Source organism: Ostrea edulis, chromosome 5 (genome assembly GCF_947568905.1).
Source record: "Ostrea edulis chromosome 5, xbOstEdul1.1, whole genome shotgun sequence".
Classification (NCBI taxonomy): domain Eukaryota; kingdom Metazoa; phylum Mollusca; class Bivalvia; order Ostreida; family Ostreidae; genus Ostrea; species Ostrea edulis.
The window spans coordinates 11693009-11716493 of record NC_079168.1 but is presented as its reverse complement, the minus strand read 5'-3'; the positions used below and the strand labels follow the sequence as shown (position 1 = coordinate 11716493).

Sequence of the window (23485 nt, the reverse complement as noted above, 5' to 3'; positions counted from 1 at the left end):
CCCCGGGGATTGGATGGGGCCTCAAGGGGGGCATCAAAGTTTTACATACAAATTTATAGGAAAAATCTTTTAAAATCTTCTTCTCAAGAACCACTAAGCCAGAAAAGCTGAGATTTATATGAAAGCTTCCTGATATAGTGCAGATTATAAATTGTTAAGATCATGGCCCCCGGGGGTCGGATGGGGCCACAATAGGGGGTCAAAGTTTTACATACAAATATATAGGAAAAATCTTCTTCCCAGAACCACTAAACCAGAAAAGCTGAGATTTATATGAAAGCTTTCTGATATAGTGCAGATTCAGGTTTGTTAAAATCATGCCCCCCCCCCCCCCCCTCCCGGGGTAGGATGGGGCCACAATAGGGGATCAAAGTTTTACATACAAATATATAGGGACAATCTTTAAAAATCTTCTTCTCAAGAACCATTGGGCCAAAGAAGTTCACATTTACATGAAAGCTTTCTGACATAGTGTAGATTCAAGTTTGCAAAAACCATGGCCTCCAGGGGAAGGTTTGGGGCCATAATAAGGACTACGGTTTTACATGCAAATAGATATGGAAAATCTTCTGATATGGACCAAGGTGACTCAGGTGAGCGATGTGGCCCATGGGCCTCTTGTTGTTTTATACATGTATGTAGTTCTGTATAAATACATATCCTGTGACTGTCTGATGGAGAACCAGTGTTTGTTTTATACATGTATGTAGTTCTGTATATATAAATATCTGTGACTGTCTGATGGAGAACCAGTGTTTGTTTTATACATGTATGTAGTTCTGTATATATAAATATCTGTGACTGTCTGATGGAGAACCAGTTTTTGTTTTATACATGTATGTAGTTCTATATATATAAATATCTGTGACTGTCTGATGGGGAACCAGTTTTTGTTTTATACATGTATGTAGTTCTGTATAAATACACATCCTGTGACTGTCTGATGGGGAGCCAGTTTTTGTTTTATACATGTATGTAGTTCTGTATATATAAATATCTGTGACTGTCTGATGGGGAACCAGTTTTTGTTTTATACATGTATGTATATGTAGTTCCCCTGTATATATAAATATCCTGCGACTGTCTGGTTTTTTTCTTTGTAGATTCACAAACATTAGAACAAATTCTGACAGAAATTCGTGGAACATCAGACTCTGCAGGCAATGGCATGGACATTGTGGATGAACCAGCTCTCACTGGTACTATAACAGGTAACAAAATAATAATAATACCATTTATTTATTTTCATACACTATATGTATGCTCAAAAGTGCTTACATAATCAGGGTTTGACATTTACTTTTTTGAGCACTAGACCAGTCGGGCTATACTTCAAATGATTTTTACTAGACCTGACCTTACATCCACTAGCCCTGACCAACTTTCCAGAAATTGATAGTTTTTCCATATTTAAATGTACTTAATTCAAATGACAAACATTAAGTTTGCATGAACTAAAACATACTTAATTGTCTCAAAAAAGAGCTTTAGTCTCATCATTCAATTTAATGCTTTCATTTTCAAACACATTTTCTGTTTCTTTAAATTCTACCCGGCATGGAAATTCTCTAGTCTATATAAAATAAAATGACCTCAACCGCTCATTATAATCTCTATTTCATAAGCCCTGCTTTGTTTCTTCCCAACCTTTTACTTTTTTTCTCTTGGGACATCTTTCCTTGAGGACGAGCAGTTGTATTTGAATATAGGCATTCCTGCACATATGTCAACACCGAAAAATGGCTTTTTATGATGTAATTTATTAATTTGATAAATACTTTCTTATATTTGATTAAAATAAACTGGGTTTTTTAAACAAAATGAAAATAAATTCATCTAAAACATAACTTTACACACATTAACATAGAGTAGATTTCATAAAACATTACATCCAACCGCGACTTATTTATTAGAACTAAAAATAGAGATTGTGTCATCATGTGGTTCAAAATTGCTCGCAAAGTCTACAGTTATTCTTTTTTAGTTAAGAATAAAATATCTTATGGTTTAAAGTAAAGTTTCTTGTTTATTTTTTCAACACGACCAGTCGGACTAGTAAATTGACATTTTACCCGACCAGGCCTATCATTTAGTAGACTCAGTCGGTCGGACGTGCCTTAGTGTCAAACCCTGATAATACATAATTTGTAATTAACAACATGTAATCGTAATCATCAGGGTATTTCTTACTCATTGACCTGACTGGAATTCCTTCAGCTATTACATGCTCAAGCTGTCATGTGTTGTGATCGGTTTGCTTCAGTGGCCAGTGCCCAGATAATTCTGGTTTTTTTTACTTCATGAATACTGATAAAAATGAAGGTCAAAGAAATTTACGGAGGAATGCTATACCTGAGAGAAATGGGATATGGATGAAAAATGGAGAATATTTACAACAATAATTTGAAATTGAAAACTTTGTATGATAGGCTCTATGATACTTATGGCTCTCTGGTATCGAAATTGTGCTTTGATTTCACATTCTGTTGACAACCATAGCATGTTGAAATTGCTGTATATGAACAGATTGTGACAATGATTTAAACCAAATTGAATTAAACTTGCGGACACGGCTTGCCATGTTAAATTTTATGTTGCAGAATCTTGTACTCCCAGAGGCCCAGGGAGTCATAGCAATGGTCTAAGGCAATGTACGATGGAAGTCAATGTTCTCAACCGGATGACGAGATTCAGATACGACACGGAACTCAATAATCGGAACATCGGCAAAGAGGAACTGGTTTCAGTTAAGGTAAAAATTTAATCAAAACTTGAACTTAAAAGTGTATTTCAGTTGCATATCGATTTCTTCAATGTTTATAGTGATTAATATCCATTTCTTAATGATTTTAGATACGGTAATGGCGTAAATCAAAGTGATTTAAGTTGATTTTGTAACCAGTGATTTAGGCATTTAGTATTTATTATACCCCCCGCAACAAGTTGTGGGGGGGTATACTGGAATCGGGTTGTCCGTCTGTCTGTCCGTCCGTCTGTAGACGCAATGGTTTCCGGGCTCTAAAGCATTATCCTTTCCACCTACCGTCACCATATCATATATATGGACTACCCATGGGATGAAGATGTTCCCTATCGATTTTGGGGTCAAAAGGTCAAAGGTCACGCACACTGGACATTGAAGTAGCAATATGGTTTCCGGGCTCTAAAGCGTTATCCTTTCCACCTACAGTCACCATATCATATATATGGACTACCCATGGGATGAAGATGTTCCCTATTGATTTTGGGGTCAAAAGGTCAAAGGTCACACGCACTGGACATTGAAGTAGCAATATGGTTTCCGGGCTCTAAAGCGTTATCCTTTCCACCTACAGTCACCATATCATACATATGGGCTACCCATGGGATGAAGATGTTCCCTATCGATTTTGGGGTCAAAAGGTCAAAGGTCATGTGCACTGGACATCGAAGTAGCAATATGGTTCGGTTTGTCAAGCCATTTGTTTTTTACACTCAGAAAAGAGGTAGTTTATACCTATTACCAACACCCTTTGGGAGATTGGGGTAAGCGGGGGGTATTCTTAGTGAGCATTGCTCACAGTACCTCTTGTTCATACTGTTGATCAGATTTATAGAATTAACATGTAATTTGCCACTTGGTGTGATTTGAACAGATATTTTCCTTTTCCTAGTTTATAAATATACACACTGAGACCTACGTGAGGATTCATTGTATCGACCCCAGCAATAAGAAGGCCCATCCTTACTGCTTAATTGGAGACAAGTGTAAAAATGGAGTATATTGTGAAAAATTTACTCCTTCAGCTGAAAATAAGTGTACAATGTGAGTAATACATGTAATTATACGACTTATGTTTTTCAAAACACTTTGGGTACTCTTTGGGTACATTAAAAAGAACCCTGAATGTACCCAAAAGGTACTCAAAACTATATACCCTATTTGGAACCACACTTTAAATTTTTTTACAGCTGCAATGGCATTGGTAAACAATTTTTGTGACCTGATAATTCTCAGTTTTTTGTTGCAGTTGTTTTTTAGTATAATTACAGAGTTTGTAATGAAAGGATAATTTTGTGAGAATAATGACAAATAGATTTTTCAGAATTATTTTTTTATGCCAGCCCCCATGATCAGAGATTTGGGGGCATTGTCTGTGTGTCAGCAACTTCAACTATGGCCATAGCTTTTGAATGGATGGTGTCAGATAGGGCTTTCAAATTTCAGATGAGTATTCCTTGTGACGAGACATTTCCTTTGGTACCAAAATGTTTTACCCCATTAACTTGGAGTTTGACCTACTTTTGGAAAACTTTAACCATGAGCATAATTTTTAAATGGTTAGTGATAAGGCCTACATATTTCACAGGTGCATATATATATATATATATATATTCCTTGTGATAAGACCTTTTGTTGAGCACCAGAATTACTTTGCTACCATACAGGGGCATCAATGTTTCACAAACACATCTTTGGTTTTAGATCACCTGAGTGAATTATTGTCATTGGTCGTGAACAATTTTATATTTTTAACTTTTTCTTGAAAACTACAAGGCTACAATGTAATTGGTTCTCTTTTTTTGGTGTGAAGCTCCTTTAGGATAGGAGGAATGTAATTTGTGAAATTTATTATCTTAGCTTCCCCAGGGCCTCATGGATGGGGGCCAAAACTGCAACAACAAAAAAAGCTAAATTTTCTAAAATCTTCTTGGTAAAAATGTGTTCTATTTTTAGAAAATATACTTTAATTTACTGTGCAATATAGGTTTGTAGCAATAAACTATAGGCATGCTGTTGTAGCTGTCTACTTAAATTGGAAATATCATGACCTCTTGGGCAGGGGCACTGATTCCAGGGGTAAGGGGAAGCTAAAACTTGGAGAGTATATGATGCTTAAATGCTGGAGAAATTCTGATGTTCAGTGAAAGATGAATACACATTTAGAGGTGAGGTACAGCTGTCTACCAAACTTACAGTTATAATTCATCCTGTGTGTGTGTGTGGGGGGGGGGGGGGGGGGGGATTAAGGGCTGATTTAAATGCTTCAAACTTCATCTTACCTGCTATTGTAGTTGAATGGGAATTGTATGCATATTTAGAAAGATCATTAAGCTGTGCACAAAAGACTCTAGAAAGAGGCTTATAAATGCAGATATGAGACTCCCTAACAGGTCTATGTATTGACTGCGGTACTCAGGTGACTGTTTAGTCCTGTGAGCCTCTTGTTTTTATAAAATAGCAAACTAAACTAATTAAGATTCACATAAATTCTATTTATTTTTACATCATAAGTTGTTGTGTTTTTTTGTTTATGATGAATGAATTTTTGCTGGATAAATTGTTCCTTGAATGATTTCATTTATAACAGAGGAAATGTTTTACATTATAGATGATGAATGAATATTTGCTGGATAAATTGTTCCTTTAATGATTTCATTTATAACGGAGGAAATGTTTTACATATAGATGCTACTGAAGGTTTAGCTCTGTTATAACGGAAGAAATGTTTTACATATAGATGTTATAACGGAGGAAATGTTTTACATATAGATAATACTGAAGGTTTAGCTCTGTTATAACGGAGGAAATGTTTTACATATAGATAATACTGAGGGTTTAGCTCTGTTATAACGGAGGAAATGTTTTACATATAGATAATACTGAAGGTTTAGTTCTGTTATTATGGAGGAAATGTTTTACATATAGATAATACTGAAGGTTTAGTTCTGTTATTATGGAGGAAATGTTTTACATATAGATAATACTGAAGGTTTAGTTCTGTTATAACGGAGGAAATGTTTTACATATAGATAATACTGAAGGTTTAGCTCTGTTATAACGGAGGAAATGTTTTACATATAGATAATACTGAAGGTTTAGCTCTGTTTTAACGGAGGAAATGTTTTACATATAGATGCTACTGAAGGTTTAGCTATGTTATAACGGAGGAAATGTTTTACATATAGATGCTACTGAAGGTTTAGCTCTGAAAATAGATTATCATCCAGGGTCACCAAAAAGTATAGGGCGGGTGGGAGGATTTAATTTTTCAATTTTTAATTTCTGAGAAAAATATTAATGACAAACGAATTTTTGTCAACAGAAGTGCTTCATTTAATGCAAGATGGATATCAATCTATGCTTATTTCACAGACAAATTCCAGGTTAAGCTTAATTTCAAACACAAGAAGATACCAAACTTCTTCAAGATTTACGCCCGTAAGAATGCAAGAAACCATATTCTTCATGTGGCTTTTCACGTTGCTATACCGAAAATGTAAACAAAAAGTGTAAAAACCTGAGTTGGACATGAACATTTTCTGGAAATCACAAGTTTCGCAAAATAAAAAAAAAATCGGGGCGGGCCAATTTTTGAGGGGTGGGCGGGGATGATAATCTATCAATTAAGTTGAATTGGCCTTATGAACACACTGGTATACTTCATAAAGTGTATGAAAAATATGATGGTGTGAAGCATTGCAATTAACGTAGTTCCACACTCGTGTGACGTCATAGGATTTTGCAAAGTCAATAATTTAATGATAGGAACATAAATTTTGTTGGAATCTTTTTCAATAGTTATTGTAAAAAATCTTGTTAGCCATAAAATATTTCAAACTTCTTAGTTATATTTGAATAGTCAATGATATGTTTCAAAATATTGAATCCAAGGACAATAACTCTGTTTTCATTCAATTATTTATCAAGTCCATAATGTAATAGATTTCCTTTATTTTTGACAAACAGTTTACCAAGGTGATAAGGATTCATTATCTGTGTCTTTTCATGAAATTACATACAATTTTAATCCCGAGTGATTTAAATAGCTCAGCTGTATGGTGCCAGACTTCAGTTTTTGATGGGGGTATACATAATCTGGAAGCTATAGATTTGAAATTATTAAGGAAAGGTATGGATTTTTTCCAATAACTATAACAGATGTAACTCTACAAATATAAACAGAAAAAATGATATGTAAACCATGCTATAAGGAAAATGTGTCCACATTTGTTTGTTTTTAACATTTTGGGGAATAACGCTAATTCAATAATTTTCCCCATATTATTCTAAAACTTGATGAACATATTGAAAATGACATGTGTTTTAGTTATTGACATGTTTCCCGATAAATAAATGCAATTCAAAACACATTTTGTTGTTTTTATATTAAAATACCAACAAATAACTGTTTCCAATGAATTTCATAAAAATCTACATCGGGGTATATGACTTTAGTGGTGTATGTAATGAAAATTAATATGGAAACCCTTAACTGTTTTGCCTTTTTTCATTACTCTGAATGTTAATTTATTGATTCCAAACAAAAAAATGCTACCTAAACCCCAAAAATCCAGGACTAAGGACCTACCTTAAGTCATACTTTCATGTATTTTGAAATTTGTTTCTTATATTTACATTCTACTTTCATTTCTGTTGGAATTCCCAGCTGTTAAAATAAATGTACTATATTTATCAAGATTCATACGCACATTGTTTACAACTGCAGTGCGTTCATGAGGAAATGGTTATCACAGTAATTTGTAAAGATATCGGAGGCAAAAACATTGGAAATGTAAATTGCAATACATATTGCCATACATATAAAATATATACATGGTACATATTGCAATACAAAAATTTATTTATCAGGCATGGATTTCTCAAAAAAATCTCAAACTTAAGCTTGAGTTTTCTTCTACATGTATTTGAGCAGTCAAAATTTGAGTAAAATCTCATACTTAAGTCCAAGTTTCTACTTAAGTTCTTTAAAAATTTGGAGAAATCCAGGCCAGGGTATGCTTCTTGGGCAATGATGATTAACCCAAAGTACACATATTTAATGATTAACCCAAAGTACACATATTTAATGATTCAAAGTACACATATTTAATGATTAACCCAAAGTACACATATTTAATGATTAACCCACGTACACATATTTGATGAGGCGTATGATAACCCTCACCATGCCGAAATTTTTGTGAATTTTTTACTGTATATAAACATATTACATTTAGCTATAGATGTATTCACTAAATCGAAACTGCACAAAGTGGCTGAAAACTTGTGTTCCGCTGAATATCTTGCTCACTAGTTTTAATACATGCTATATATCAGAGTTAAAGTTAGAAGTGGATCTTCACTCAGTATTTTTTAAATTCACAGGTCCTGTAAAGCGACAATCAAAATTCCCAAAAGGGGAGAATATGAGGCAGAACTCACCAAAAGAAAGCAATTAATGGAAAAGCATCTTGGCATATTTGGTGAAGATATGAAGAAAGGTATGTACTTTTCATATACAGGTAACTTGAGATGGCTTAAACTCTCAATCTCTTAAAGTCTTTTGTGGTCCCTTAGACTTGAATTTTCAAGAGTCACCTGTATTGAAGATAATAAGAAGCAGGCTGTCCAGTGACCCTAAAATTCCTAAGAAATCCTAATTTTTTTTAGTTTTGCTAAAATTCTGTAAAAAAATGTTAAATTCAAGGGAAGTCCTAAAAAAAGCCCAAATTTGCCTTGTCGATTCCTATTTTTTGAAAATATATATTTCTATTCTAGCAATTTTGAAAATGCATTCAAACTAAATTTGACCAGTGAATCCATGTGTCAAGCTGTTTATTGCTTATGACTTTGTGACAAAGGTGTGACTACGGTATTAAGGTTGTAGCCCATGATAGCTGGAAGACACCCTTCCTGCACGGAGAGTATTTTTTGTGAGTTTCATTATTGTCAAAATGGCAAAAGTAAGACCATTTAAATGTCTAAAACTGCCCTAATTTAGTTATGGAATTCCTAATTTTAGCCCCAAATTTTTTGTAATTTTAGCCCTAGGCTGTAGAGTTAAACATGAAATAGATATCATCTCATTGTATAATCTTTATTTTGCAGTTGGATACTGGAATATGAATAAAAGTGTTAAGGAATGTAAATGTGTGGCATTACTGGTGGAGGCCTTCTACAAAGAAGGGCAACAGATGTTCATGTTGCAGAAGGAGACAGAAGGATTGTTGAATGCTAGTGAGTTCAGTTTGGTCTACAACTCTCATATTGATAATTTTATATCAACTTTTACTAATAGAGTGTGAGAAATATTTGTAAGTTGCACATGCAACTTCAATTCAAAGATACAGTGTATTAACATCACAGGTTGTTAAATTATCTTCATCAGTGTCAGCAGCAACATAGTAGTAAAAATGTAGAGTGGACCATTTGGAAAATCATATCAAAATAAAAGTTTTTAAGATAAATGCAATTATTTTTTAAATTCCTCTTACCTTATTAAGATATGCTGGCATTGCAAAGCAATTAACTGTCTAATGAAATTAGAGTGATTTGCCCCTGCTTCAGGATTCTTGTATCGTGACTTTCACTTTGAATTCCTTGAACTTACAGTATATATATTATTTTAGTATTATTTCATACAGAGTTTTTATGCATTTGGAAATTTAACCTTAAAGTAGAAAGAGATAAATGATGCACAGGAACTATTATGTATTATTAGTAGCATTATGTATAGTTCTTGAGAGGATATCCAAGATTTTGATACATGTAGTTCATAAAAAATAAAACATGCAGGGAATAAACAAAACATGTTAACTTGATCACAGAAATTAATCATCACAGACTAGTTTTCCATTGACCATTAACGAGTTTAAAAGAGAATGCACATAATAGTTGGTTTACAGTTATGATGAATTGTTGACAGTGTAAATAAAGGAATCACTGTGTTTATGTCTGTCTGTTTGTCCGTCCGTCTGTCTGTCTGTCTTTCTTCTTTAGTAGTGACATTAGAAGCTCATACTTGGACAATAGTGTAAAGGTCAAGGTCAAAATCTAGTATGTTGAAGGCCATACTTTTTTATTTACATTTCCAATGTTTTTGCCTTTGACGTCTCTACTATCACTTCAAATTGTAATGATAACCATTTCCTATAAATGAAATGTGTTGCAATCGTAAACAATGTGCGTATGGATTCAGGTAAATAAAGTACTCATATTTTAATTTAATGGCTGGAAATTCCGACATGAAAGTAGAATGTGAATATAAGAAATAAACTTCATTTTTGAAAATATTTCAGAGTATGGACTGCAACACTTAACACGCTGGCATGCACTTTTCATGAAGCGCTAACACTCTTCATATATGAAGTATGTAGGCATGAGGTGTCGCAGTTCACACCTTCATGTATTTTCAAAATTAGATTCATTTTTTAAGTAATGTATCACACAGAATATGCTTATAGTCAGTGTAATTTGGTTGAGGTCAAGGTCACAGGAAGATAAGGTTACACTGTTAAATATTTCTGAGATTAGGTAAGTACCATGAAGGTAAATCTCCTGTTTAATTTGAATTTTAGTTTACTTGCCCTTTACTTACAAGAATGAAAAAAAGTTATAAAGGAAAGCAAAAATCAAGGAAGACACCAGTTTTTGAGTAGTCTTATTTATACAAATGAGGTGAACTGGGAGTACTAGTAAATTATTTTCTAAATGATAGGAAATGTTAACAAGTGTTTAGAGGACCAAGATGTATGGAGTGCCAAATTAACATAATAATTGAAGATATCTTCAATTATTTGAAGATATCATCAATTCAATTATTGCTCTCTTTAATTGAATTAATGCGTACATTAAATCAATAACTGCTCTCATCAAATGAATTAATGCGTGCTTCAATTCAATTATTGCTCTCATCAATGGAATTAATGCGCGTATCAATTGAATTAATGAGAGCAATAAATGATATAATGCATGCATTAATTCAATTATTGCTCTCTTCAATTCAATTGATGTGCGCATTAATTGAATTAATGAGAGCAATAATAGATTTGATAAGCGCATTAATTCAATTATTGCTCTCTTCAATTCAAATGATGAGAACATCAATTTAGTAGAAATGTTGCTCGCAATAATTAATTTAGAGCGCGGTATAAATAATTTGATGATCTCTTCAAATTCAATTGAAGATATCTTTAAATCATTTACAATGCTTTTGTATAAGGAATTAATGCACGCATCAGTTCTTTTAAAGAGAGCAACAATTCAATTAAAGAGATCATTAATTCAATTGTGAATGTGTTGTATTGAAGATATCTTTAATTATATAGTTGCTCTCTCTAAAAGAATTATTGCTCCCTTCAAATGAATTAAAGATTTCATTAATTCAATTGAAGAGAGCAATAATTGAATTAATGCGCACATTAAATCAATTATTGCTCTCATCAAATGAATTAATGCACGCATCAGTTCAATTATTGCTCTCATCAATTGATTTAATGCGCGCATCAATTCAATTGTTGATATGATTAATTCATTTGAAGAGATCATTAATTCAATTAAAGCGCGCATCAATTCAGCTGAAGAATTAATGCTATCATCAATTCAATTAATGCGCACAATAATTCAGAATTGAAGATATCATTAATTATTTGAAGAGATTGTTGCGCGCATCAAATGAATTGATGATATCTTCAAATAATTGAAGATATCTTCAATTACAGTAAAATATCTGTATCTCGAATATGGTTTATCTCGAATACTCCACTTGAGTCGAAGTTGACCGCCGGTCCCGGCCGTTTTCCCTATATAAATGATTAAAAAAAACTTCTGATATTTCAAACACGGTAATCTCGAATACCCCGCTTATGTCGAAGTATTTTCAAGGTCCCATACCCTAAATTCATCTGGTTTATCTCGAAGTGCAGTCGATTTTCCGCTCTGCTTACCATACCTGGTGTCGTTAAGTCACACATTCACACCCGCGGCTACATCAATTATAATTAATGACTGCTAATCCACGCTCGCCTTTTCTGAGTAGACCCAGGTTGCAATAAATGATTCAACAGCTTGGGTGATTAGTGAAGCCTTCCAACAATCCGGCTAAAGTTCACCGCCAATTATGAACTAACACTCCCAATTCCAGGGATGGTGTTTTGAACGACACACGCTTTATCATTAACATGTGGGTTAGATAAACGCACAAAATCGTCGAAGTACGCTTGAAGGTAATGCTCTTAATAACGATAACCCATTTAATAACACACGCTTCATCATTAAAACTAGTACAAAGAAAACACGAAAATTTATTTAATAAACATAAAAAGGTGTGTTTTTTTTTAAATCCGTCTTTTTTGTTTCTTACGTGATAGGTTCTTTCATTACAACGCAATAACTACATCCCAGTCGAGCCTGGACATCAGTAAACTTAAAGTAAGCATACAGGCACGATCATCTTAATTTTGAAACACATTGTGAATTCAATTGGATGTTTATGTATATATTAAAAAAACCGAAATGTTTGTCTTTGAAATTCCACAATTATTATATTAATTTATCAACTTGTATTAAACTATAAGAAACGGCAACGGGGTTGTTGTTTACAATGCAACTCCCATACTATCAGAGGTGTTTACCATTACGGATTTTCCGTATTTTATACGGATTTTAAATGTAAAATACGGACTACGGATTTTTTCACGGAAATACGGTTTCCGATCCGTTTCCGAAATTATTATTTTTTTTCAGTGGAATGCTTGAAAGAGCATTATTAAATGTGCACATTTAAAACGCGGTAGAGATAGCGACTTAAGCGTCTATCGGAATACATCTAAATTGATCGTTCCTGTTACTTGCTTTCAAAGTAGGTATCGAAGGTTTTTGCGGGAAACGTGCAGAAGGAATGAAATGTCGAAACGGGGGAGTCCGCTGGACTTTTCTGATGATGAACACTCTCCAAAGAAACAAAAACGACGACAGACAAGTGATCAGAAATATAAGGAGTCTTATTCAAAACTGTGGCCATGTTTGACGTCTTCCAAACGTGGCGTGTGCATGGTGCGCTGCAACGTGTGTTCTTGTGATTTTTCATGCAGCCATGGAGGAAAGAACGATTGCAAAAGACATGTTGAATCTAAAACTCATAAGGAATTGAACACTATGAAAAACTCTAATATGTCTATGGCATCTTTTGTCTCTCAAAAGTCAGTGGAAAAAGAACATAAACGGTCAGTTACACGGGCTGAGGTTATGATGTGTGAAATAATTGCCGAGATGAACTACGCGGTGCTCACATCGCATACTACTGAAAAATACTGACAAAACATCATATAATACTGATACTCTTAATTATGGGTAAACACCTCTGTACTATGCATCAAATATCCTCCTTCAAAAAATATCCAAGATCGATTTTGGATATCTCCAACCCCCGGATATCTCGAAGTTTTTTCAAGGTCCCTCGGACTTCGAGATAGAGATATTTTACTGTACAGTATTTGAGTTTATGTTAATTTGGCGCTCCATGTAGATGGATCTCAATATCATGAAGGAGAAAATAGTAATTTGAAACACTCTCATTCAAATCATGATAAGATTGAGATCCAAGCTACTGTAGACTTTACTGTTATTTTCTTATTGGGGGGGGGGGGGGGTACTCTAGTCTAGAGCCAGCTCTTTTGTTATTAGAAGGAAATCAAGCTCTATAAAACTTTTTATTATATCACTCAACAAAAATGCATATTTTGATTGCAACCTTCTTCAAAACTGTATTTTTCTGAAATAAAATGTGTTTATACTGAATATTTTTTTCCTGATAATCTGATGCCACAGCAGCACGGATCCTTGTAACAGATCAGTAAAACTGATGTACCTGATTATTCTGGCCTATTAGAATTGTTTTAATTCTTGATAAGATAGAGATTTGTACATGTACAATGAATGAATTGTTGTTGCTCTTCCAGAGGACGGGAGGAGTTTTAGTGTCTATACCATTCGTCCATTTGCTCATTACTGCACCGGATCCAAAAGTCAGAATGAGAACATGCTGGTAATCCTCACAGGAGATTCTTTTATACCCAAAGGTAAAAGCATCTCACACAAATTAAAATGCATGAACACGTTTTACATGTATGTATTCATATTGTTCCAGATACTGTAAAATAAGTTATTTTTCATATTGTTCCAGATACTGTAAAATTAGTTATTTTTCATGATGTTCCAGATACTGTAAAATAAGTTATTTTTCATGATGTTCCAGATACTGTAAAATTAGTTATTTTTCATATTGTTCCAGATACTGTAAAATTAGTTATTTTTCATATTGTTCCAGATACTGTAAAATAAGTTATTTTTCATAATGTTCCAGATACTGTAAAATAAGTTATTTTTCATAGTGTTTTAGATACTGTAAAATTAGTTATTTTTCATAATGTTTTAGATACTGTAAAATAAGTTATTTTGGGAATGTTCGAGACACAAAAGGTTTTGGTGTAAAACTCCAACTTTTTTCGCTATGCATTGTCTTATGATGAATTTTGAATATGTGAGTGGGAATGTGATACGGAGAAAACTGAATATCCATGAACATTTTTTTCATTTTACAAGTCTTCACAAGTTTTGTGATATGTAGAATCGCACTTTTTTATTAACTTCTCTTCATTGTTGGTGCGGACATGATGACAGCTGACAGCATCAGTTGACCAAAATTTAATCTGACTGCTTATATTTCATATTCTATAATTAACCATGCCAATATCTGGGGATAAAACCATTCAAGCTTGTTATAATCTACCACTTTGATCTGGCCATTTGCACTTATCATTTTGATTAGCTGATAACTGAACAGAACTCCAAGTGAAATCAAAATTACAGTTGTATGTATGTACAATTTTAGCGCAGGGGCAATAAGAAAATAATTTTATATGTACATAATTCATAACTATACTGTACAGCATCATAACAAAAATCAATCTTAAATGTGTGGCATTTAAAGTAAAAATAACAGATCGTGTGCAAACTACACGTATTTCACTACAGTTAACAGTATAAAGACAGAATCTGCATATTCACACACCTATTCTCAAATAATTCTCACTTATGCATGCTTTTGATATGAACAAATCAATACGAACTCAAGGCCAAGCACATCTGATACATATAGCAGTTCAGTAAATTATATATACAATAGTGACATTTAATCTATTTAAAATTAGCTATTGAAGTAGACAATCAAATTATATGCAGCAGATTTGTTTATCATTTAGCAGATGCATTATTGTACACAAATTGGCAATACAATGTTTCAATTATCTTGTGCTGTTGATGTGACATGTCAACACAAAGATAATAGAGGTTTTGATGGGACACATAATAATAGGGTGGCAAATGTTTTCTTTGCATTGCCCGTGACTGACCTGCTAAAACAAAAACTATCAGGATTACTGATACAATTTTCATGTTTTGTAGTAAAAACTGACCTTTCGGATCTGAAACATGAATTTCCAGATTAACCAAGCACAATGTGTAAAAATTTGGTTATCCGAACAAATATTCAGGAGGGTTAAGCATCCGGATTGTTGGTGTCCGGATTACTGAGACTCCACTGTACTAATGATGTGTGGTGTGACTCTTACGAAGACTGTGACTGAAAATGATAATACATTTGAGATAAAAACTGACTGAGATTGAGACTGACTGAGAGTGAGACTGACTTAGAGTGAGACTGACTGAGATTGAGACTGATTGAGAGTGAGACTGACTGAGAGTGAGACTGACTGAGAGTGAGACTGACTGAGTGTGAGACTGACTGAGACTTTGACTGAGATTGAAACTGACTGATATTGAGACTGAGAGTGAGACTGACTGAGAATGAGACTGACTTAGAGTGAGACTGACTGAGAATGAGACTGACTGAGAGTGAAACTGACTGATATTGAGACTGAGAATGAGACTGACTGAGAGTGAGACTGACTGAGAATGAGACTGACTGAGAGTGAGACTGACTGAGACTGAGAGTGAGACTGACTGAGAATGAGACTGACTGACTGATATTGAGACTGACTGAGTGTGAGACTTTGACTGAGAATGAGACTGACTGAGAGTAAGACTGACTTAGAGTGAGACTGACTGAAAGTGAGACTGACTTAGAGTGAGACTGACTGAGAGTGATATTGGGAGCAGAACTGGCTAAGAATGAGACTGAATGAGAGTGAGCCTGAATGAGAGTGAGATTTAATGAAATTAAGACTTACGGAGATTGAGACTGACTGAGACTGTTCTATAGATTGAGTCTGATTGAGATAGTGATAGAAATTGAGACTGTGCTTGAGATTGGGAATGTTATTAAGTTTGGGATTAACTGAGAATGAAACTGTGATTGAGATTGACTGAATGAGATTGTGACTGACTGAATGAGGTTGTGACTGACTGAATGAGGTTGTGACTGACTGAATGACATTGTGACTGACTGAATGAGGTTGTGACTGACTGAATGAGATTGTGACTGACTGAATAAGGTTGTGACTGACTGAATGAGATTGTGACTGGCTGAATAAGGTTGTGACTGACTGAATGAGGTTGTGACTGATGACTGAATGAGGTTGTGACTGATGACTGAATGAGATTGTGACTGACTGAATGAGGTTGTGACTGACTGAATGACATTGTGATTGATGACTGAATGAGATTGTGACTGACTGAATGAGATTATGACTGACTGAATGAGGTTGTGACTGATGACTGAATGAGGTTGTGACTGATGACTGAATGATATTGTGACTGACTGAATGAGGTTGTGACTGACTGAATGAGATTGTGACTGACTGAATGAGGTTGTGACTGACTGAATGAGATTGTGACTGACGACTGAATGAGATTGTGACTGATGACTGAATGAGGTTGTGACTGACTGAATGAGGTTGTGACTGATGACTGAATGACATTGTGACTGACTGAATGAGGTTGTGACTGACTGAATGACATTGTGACTGATGACTGAAAAAGGTTGTGACTGACTGAATGAGGTTGTGACTGACTGAATGACATTGTGACTGACTGAATGAGGTTGTGACTGACACTGTGAATAAATCTGTAACTGAGAAAATAGTTCTTTCATGTCAGGATTGTTAGTTATGAGACTCTAACTTTGTTTTTGATTTTGTTGGCAAATAAGTTTTTTAAAAGTTCTGACCTGAATTTTTGATTTTTAAAAAAAAATCTATTTACCTTTAGGGTGTCATTCTTTATCAATTTTGGCGAGGAAAAATGAACTGTGAATTATTTTGATCTCCTTATTCAAAGTCTTACAAAATATAATTACCAAGAGATTTATCAAGGATGAAAATCTATCAAAGAATTTCACATCCATGCACATGATTGGTGAGAAAATAAATAGATAATGTAAAGGTTTTCCTTCAGAAACAGAAGAATTAATAATAACTACACATGTATAAGTGTTGATTTTTAAAATTTACATATTTTCTTAACAGGAATAGAAATCATATTTGAAGATAACGAAGGATGGTGTGTCAGAACAGAAAAACCGACCATAATAAAAAATGTAAGCTTTCTCATGTTGACACTGGTATTACAAGATTCTATACATAATAAAAAATGTAAGCTTTCTCATGTTGACACTGGTATTACAAGATTCTATACTTAGTAAGGCTCGTAATGTTTGAATTTAAATTTGTTTTTGTAGATTTCTTACGTTTGCATTGTATTTTTTTTTCTCTGCATCACTACATAAATTTAATTACTTCATTAAAATGGGATTATGATATTTTCTTGTACTGTCTGATATGAAGTTGGTAGATTGATTAATTATTTCTATTTGAGGTACTGGAGGTCAAAATACCACCATATAAAAACACAGAAATAGAGGAGCCCAAAGTAGTGAAGATTATTGTCAGGTCGGACAGCAAAGTCAATCTACAAACAAAACCTATTGAATTCATGTATAAACCAGATGGTAAGACCTTATTAAATCCTGAAATGGAAGATTGTATTCTGTCTGTCTGAAACTTTGATAGTCCTTTGTTGTAATTCAACCTTTGAACTAAACAAGATGGAGAAAGCATACTCAATGAAATAAAAGGTCTTTATGTAGCATAATTCATATCTGAAAGTTTTTAAAACGTTGTAAATGGTTCAGCAAGCATAATTCTGACAAAATTTTACATTGTATTCTTCTCCAAACTGATACTCTCGCTGCAGTAAGTGAACATTCAGTTGTAAATCTTAAAACAGGGTTCACATTGTAATATATGTATATATATATGGTGTGACTGTTGGACCGAGCGAAGCATGTAATGGTCTTTGGCATGTCCCTAGTGATAATCATAATTCCGTTAAGTACGGTAAATCGTAATTTATTTAAAAATATATATCATTTATGAAATTGCCCCTGCGCTAAACGCCAATTATCATCTAAATATCAAAAGGGGATATATGTGGATAACTACAGGATCCGCATTATCATTTAACGCATGGAATATAACGCCGACGGAAAGCGTGCATTGTGACGTCACATTTAGCATCGACTTATTTTTCTTTTAAATCAAACAATTATAAACAACAACAATACATCCCATTTGCAATGTTAAAGACAGTTAAAACTAAACAAAGTTAACCAACAAATTCAAGTAAGCGTAATTAAATATATCATATATTTTTATTTAAAGAAACTCAGGAATTTGTTCATCTATTTAGTCTTATTATCATTTTTCTATTTGATGATAGGCCAAAAAACTGTAACAGTAATAATTATACCATTCAATTTCAACAAACTGAGTGTTTGAAATCCATTGCACGCCAGTCTTGTATTTTTGGCATTCAAAATTAAAACACGAATAACTGTTGAAGCAACTAATAAAGAAAACAAAATGGCGGCACCCATATAGATCACAAAATTTTCAGTGAACGTATGTAGAGATTATCTCTATTCATTTGCTGATTTTCTCAGTTTTTCTTTTACATACTTGTTACCTTTAGAGCCTTGCTTCGCGGACGGGCATTTGGCTGTCCGAGCTTTGCTCGATAATATGATCAAATGAGAGGAATTAAGGGCATAAGTTGAGAATGAAAATTTTATCCATAAATTATTGAAATGATTAATTCATATTGACTTCTTGTAACTCATTATGACAACATACTCCTGCTGTATTTTGTGCCCAAATTCTTGAAATAGCATGAAATATGCCAACTTGTTATATGCCAACTTATTGATTTTAGAGAGGACTGTTATTGAAAGCAAGAAGAGAAAACGTACGGACTACAGCAACATACCACAAGACATTTTGTCGGAAACAGGTGTGTAATAAACGTATAAATTGTTCTCTTTACTAATGTACCTCCTAATTAAAGAAACAGGTGTGTAATAAACATATAAATTGTTCTCTTTACTAATGTACCTCCTAATTAAAGAAACAGGTGTGTAATAAACGTATAAATTGTTCTCTTTACTAATGTACCTCCTGATTAAAGAAACAGGTGTGTAATAAATGCATAACTTGTTCTCTTTACTTATGTACCTCCTATCTAAAGGAACGGGTGTGTGATAAATCCGTAGAATTCCTGTTATCAATCTTTAGAGTTTGTATTTTGTCTGTTATGAAAAAGCATTTGTGAATTTTAAAAAAAGCATTATGAAAAAAAATTGTACTGTAATTTCCATCCTTTTCTTCTAAAAAAAATAAAAACTACTGTAGATTTGTAAACATCTGCAAGGAATTAATTATCCTGTAATTTAGTGAGAAACCCCACTCACTTACTGGATTTTTATTTCTTATTGATGAAATGCATGTTTGAAAACCTCATGATCACAGTTCACGTGTGAATTCATGTTCTCGTGGTTTGACGTAAACAATTCTTTTTGCGATTTTCAGTACATTGTACTCACGAAAAATAAGGAATCTACAATAACCTCTGTAAAGTATAGCCCCTTTCAAATGTTATATGTGAATCAAGAAACTTTTTGTTTTGGATTTGAAATCCTAAAGTTAGGAAAACAGAGTTTGGCTATGATGTTAAAAGGATACGCTGGAAAATTTAATAGATCCATGAAAATTGTTATGCAAACCTCGGGAGTGCACATCATTGATATCTAGACAGTGATATTAAATTAGCAGAACTAGAGCTTGCTATTCAGATATTATACATATCCTGCATACACTTGTCTTTTCTATAATGCATACTGTATTGTAATAGGTGCAAATTTAGCGAAAAGCAGAATGAAGTCGCATCTGGAACAAAAAAAGAAAAAGACGAGTAAGTCGGTGTTACTGAAATATCACATTTAAAGTTTGTAGGTGAAAATGTAAATTGAATTTATCTTTAGTTATATTCATATAATTCTCTGGAGTTTGTTTTATTGATAGGGTTCAGATTGTAAAGTATTACATACTGAATTTTCAACTGTAGGTAGACCAAGTGCCACTATAACAGCACCACAGCCCAGTGACGGAGATCGTGTTCAGGATCTTATCAATACAGCAGCAGCGTTTGATCCTTCAGCAAGTCTAGATTCTAATTTTGACGTGTTTGCCATAACATCCACAGCGCCCTCTTTCCCTGCTGCCACGACCTCTTTCCCTGCTGTACTTGTGCCGTCTAACGTCCCCTTCACTTCTCCAACACAACCTGGTTTCATGGAATCCATTGCCAATCAGAGCAACGTGTCGTATGGGAATGATTCTAACATGAATCATCAGTCGACATCATCCATGTACCAGATGCCAATTTCTTCCCCTCAGGCACATCTCTCTAGTCCCGCCTCTCAAATCCACATGCCAGGTCAATCCCCACAGAATCTTTTTCCTTTGCAGTCACAACAAAATGTGGCACCTCATTCAGTAACTTCACCACAACCACCCCTATCTCCATTGAGTAACATGGGGAAGTTTAAGACGGTAGCCATTGCTGGTACAAATCAATGGCTTCTTATTGATCAGTTCGGAAAGCCTTTACTGGTTTTGGGTGGACAGAATGATGAGGTATCTGCAGTCCAAGAGCTTCCTTCATTGAATCCAACAGACTACGTAAACGATCCATCTCAGAGTGACATGCCTTCTACCTATCTTTCAATGGATCAGTCAAGTGCTGCCATGTTGTCTATGAACGCACATTCCACTACGCCAGACAATGACTTGGAGGTGGATGATGCTGGCGAGAATGCGGATGCTGTTTCCACTTCTAATGCCGAAACTGCTGAATCATCTGAGAAAGCAGAATCTGAAAACTCGGCAAGCTCATTGGCGGTAATGGTAGGCGAGCATGACAAGCTTCTGATGGAGGAAGACGTGGAAGAGGCGACCCTGAGCATGGACAAAATGAGTCTAGAGCTTCAGGAGGGAAATAACTAGAACCTGAATAACCTCCATTATAAAGTGACCAAGCTGTCTTCTTAACAAATATGAAATGGGAATGCCATGTTAAACTTTTCCCATTTGTTGAAGATCACAGTTTGTGGAGTGAACTATGCACTCTCTGAAAAAGTGGGGATAAAAAAAATCTGTGAGAAACCCATACATTGGTAAGATGCTGTTTGTTAATGTCTACCGGAAAATAAAATGACTGGAAACTCCTGACGTATTACTTGCAGTATTTATTATTGAAAGGGCGTTCCTCCAGTGGTTACATTATCTGTCGGCTCCCTTGAGAAGTCTCGTCAAATAAGAAATGTTTACAAATTTGCTCGATTCAGCTGCTGCTATCATGCGAGTCACAATGTATGTTATGCAGTTAATGTGCTGTTTTAAAGCTGATGTGGATTTAAACAAGCTTTTCAACCTGTATAAGTTATTTAGATATACATTTATGTTCATGCAGAATGAAAGTTTTAGCAAAATTATAACATATTATTATACCCCCCGCAACAAGTTGTGTGGGGGGGGTGTACTGGAATCGGGTTGTCCGTCTGTAGACGCAATAGTTTCCGGGCTCTAAAGCATTATCCTTTCCACCTACCGTCACCATATCATATATATGGACTACCCATGGGATGAAGATGTTCCCTATCGATTTTGGGGTCAAAAGGTCAAAGGTCAAGCACACTGGACATCGAAGTAGCAATATGGTTTCCGGGCTCTAAAGCGTTATCCTTTCCACCTACAGTCACCATATCATACATATGGACTACCCATGGGATGAAGTTGTTCCCTATCGATTTTGGGGTCCAAAGGTCAAGCGCACTGGACATCGAAGTAGCAATATGGTTTCCGGGCTGTAAATCATCCTTTCCACCTACAGTCACCATATCATACATATGGACTACCCATGGGATGAATATGTTCCCTATCGATTTTGGGGTCAAAAGGTCAAAGGTCAAGCACACTGGACATCGAAGTAGCAATATGGTTTCCGGGTTCTAAAGCGTTATCCTTTCCACCTACAGTCACCATATCATACATATGGACTACCCATGGGATGAAGATGTTCCCTATCGATTTTGGGGTCCAAAGGTCACGTGCACTGGACATCAAAGTAGCGATATGGTTTCCATTTAAATTCTTTAACGGCTTTTTTCATGGCATGGAGATGCTGTGTTCCTAGATACCTTTTGGATCATAATACTGAAGTTTTACCTATTACCAACACCCTTTGGGAGATTGGGGTAAGCGGGGGGGTATTCTTAGTGAGCATTGCTCACAGTACCTCTTGTTCCTTAATATTTATTGCTGAAAATGTTACATATTTTGGTTGTCTGTGACATCCTTGCAGTTATTTATGATGAAATAATTTTTTATTTTTTTTTTTGAAGAATTGTTTGATATGCAGATGGAATAATTCATTTTTTGAAGAATTGTTTGATATGCATTGTGTGTGTGAATTTCTGGCATTATGCCATGATTTAAGAGAAATTATTGTTGTACATATCCTATTATGTACGTTATGGGGCAGATATATCCTATGATTGTGTTACTTGTCGTCATTAAAAATTAAATTGTGTGTATTAATTTTGTAATATCAATAATCAGAAGTGATGTTTGTGCTTAAGACTTTGTCAAATGCATTTTTAAAAAAATTTATTCCCAATTAAATGACATCATTGCTGCATTTTTTAGATGATGTTTTTGTAGAATGTTTTATGAGGATAGGCACTATCTATATATAACAGGCAGTTTATCCGAATATCACAGAAAATTAAGGATATTCGGTGCATGCAGATCAAATATGACAAAATTTAAAGTACCTCTATAGTATGTGAATGGGAATACAAGTATGCACATACATGACTATACATAGCATCTATTATTTATAGAGAGAGAAAGATGGTATGTTTTGTTTTAAACATCTGTTCAGAAGTGGACAGCAGTTATGTTATGTAGAGAATGGTGTCATTTCAACTATGTGAGATAAGGTCATCATCAGTTGGACAGGATATGTACGTTCTGTTCAGCATCTTTATAAGTTTTACTGACTTACTGTATATTAATTTTGATGAACTGTTTTGTAACATTTTATGTTTTTTATAATGTTTTATAATAAATTTGACATATTTCAAATGCAAATATTAAAAAAATTGTTTTGCACTTTGAAAAAATATTTTCAAAAATACATGTAAGTAAAATGATTCATAATGCTGTACATTATATGGATCATGCACACCATCCCATTTTTAAAAAAAGATGTGCAATAGGCTAAAAGTACATTCAAGAAATGGATGTCTAACAGATGATATTGATTCCAGTCTGCTTTAAGGCAAAATTGAGCTCTTCTTTTTAAAGT

General features: G+C 34.3%; 1 protein-coding gene across 5 annotated transcripts in view; it reads left to right on the top strand.

The window, feature by feature from the left end:
- Positions 1–22838, top strand: part of LOC125650708 (uncharacterized) — a 47905-nt gene extending 25067 nt beyond the window's left edge. For all 5 annotated transcript variants that reach the window (XM_048879223.2, XM_048879220.2, XM_048879221.2 and 2 more), the window contains exons 4-14: positions 1104–1211; positions 2601–2752; positions 3654–3805; positions 8150–8265; positions 8873–9001; positions 13723–13842; positions 17248–17318; positions 17597–17729; positions 18992–19069; positions 19967–20026; positions 20180–22838. In XM_048879223.2, coding sequence (XP_048735180.1) covers positions 1104–1211; positions 2601–2752; positions 3654–3805; positions 8150–8265; positions 8873–9001; positions 13723–13842; positions 17248–17318; positions 17597–17729; positions 18992–19069; positions 19967–20026; positions 20180–21120 — 2060 coding nt within the window. In that variant the 3' untranslated portion in view covers positions 21121–22838. The remainder of the gene's footprint in view (positions 1–1103; positions 1212–2600; positions 2753–3653; positions 3806–8149; positions 8266–8872; positions 9002–13722; positions 13843–17247; positions 17319–17596; positions 17730–18991; positions 19070–19966; positions 20027–20179) is intronic.
- The last annotated feature ends 647 nt before the right edge of the window (positions 22839–23485 follow it).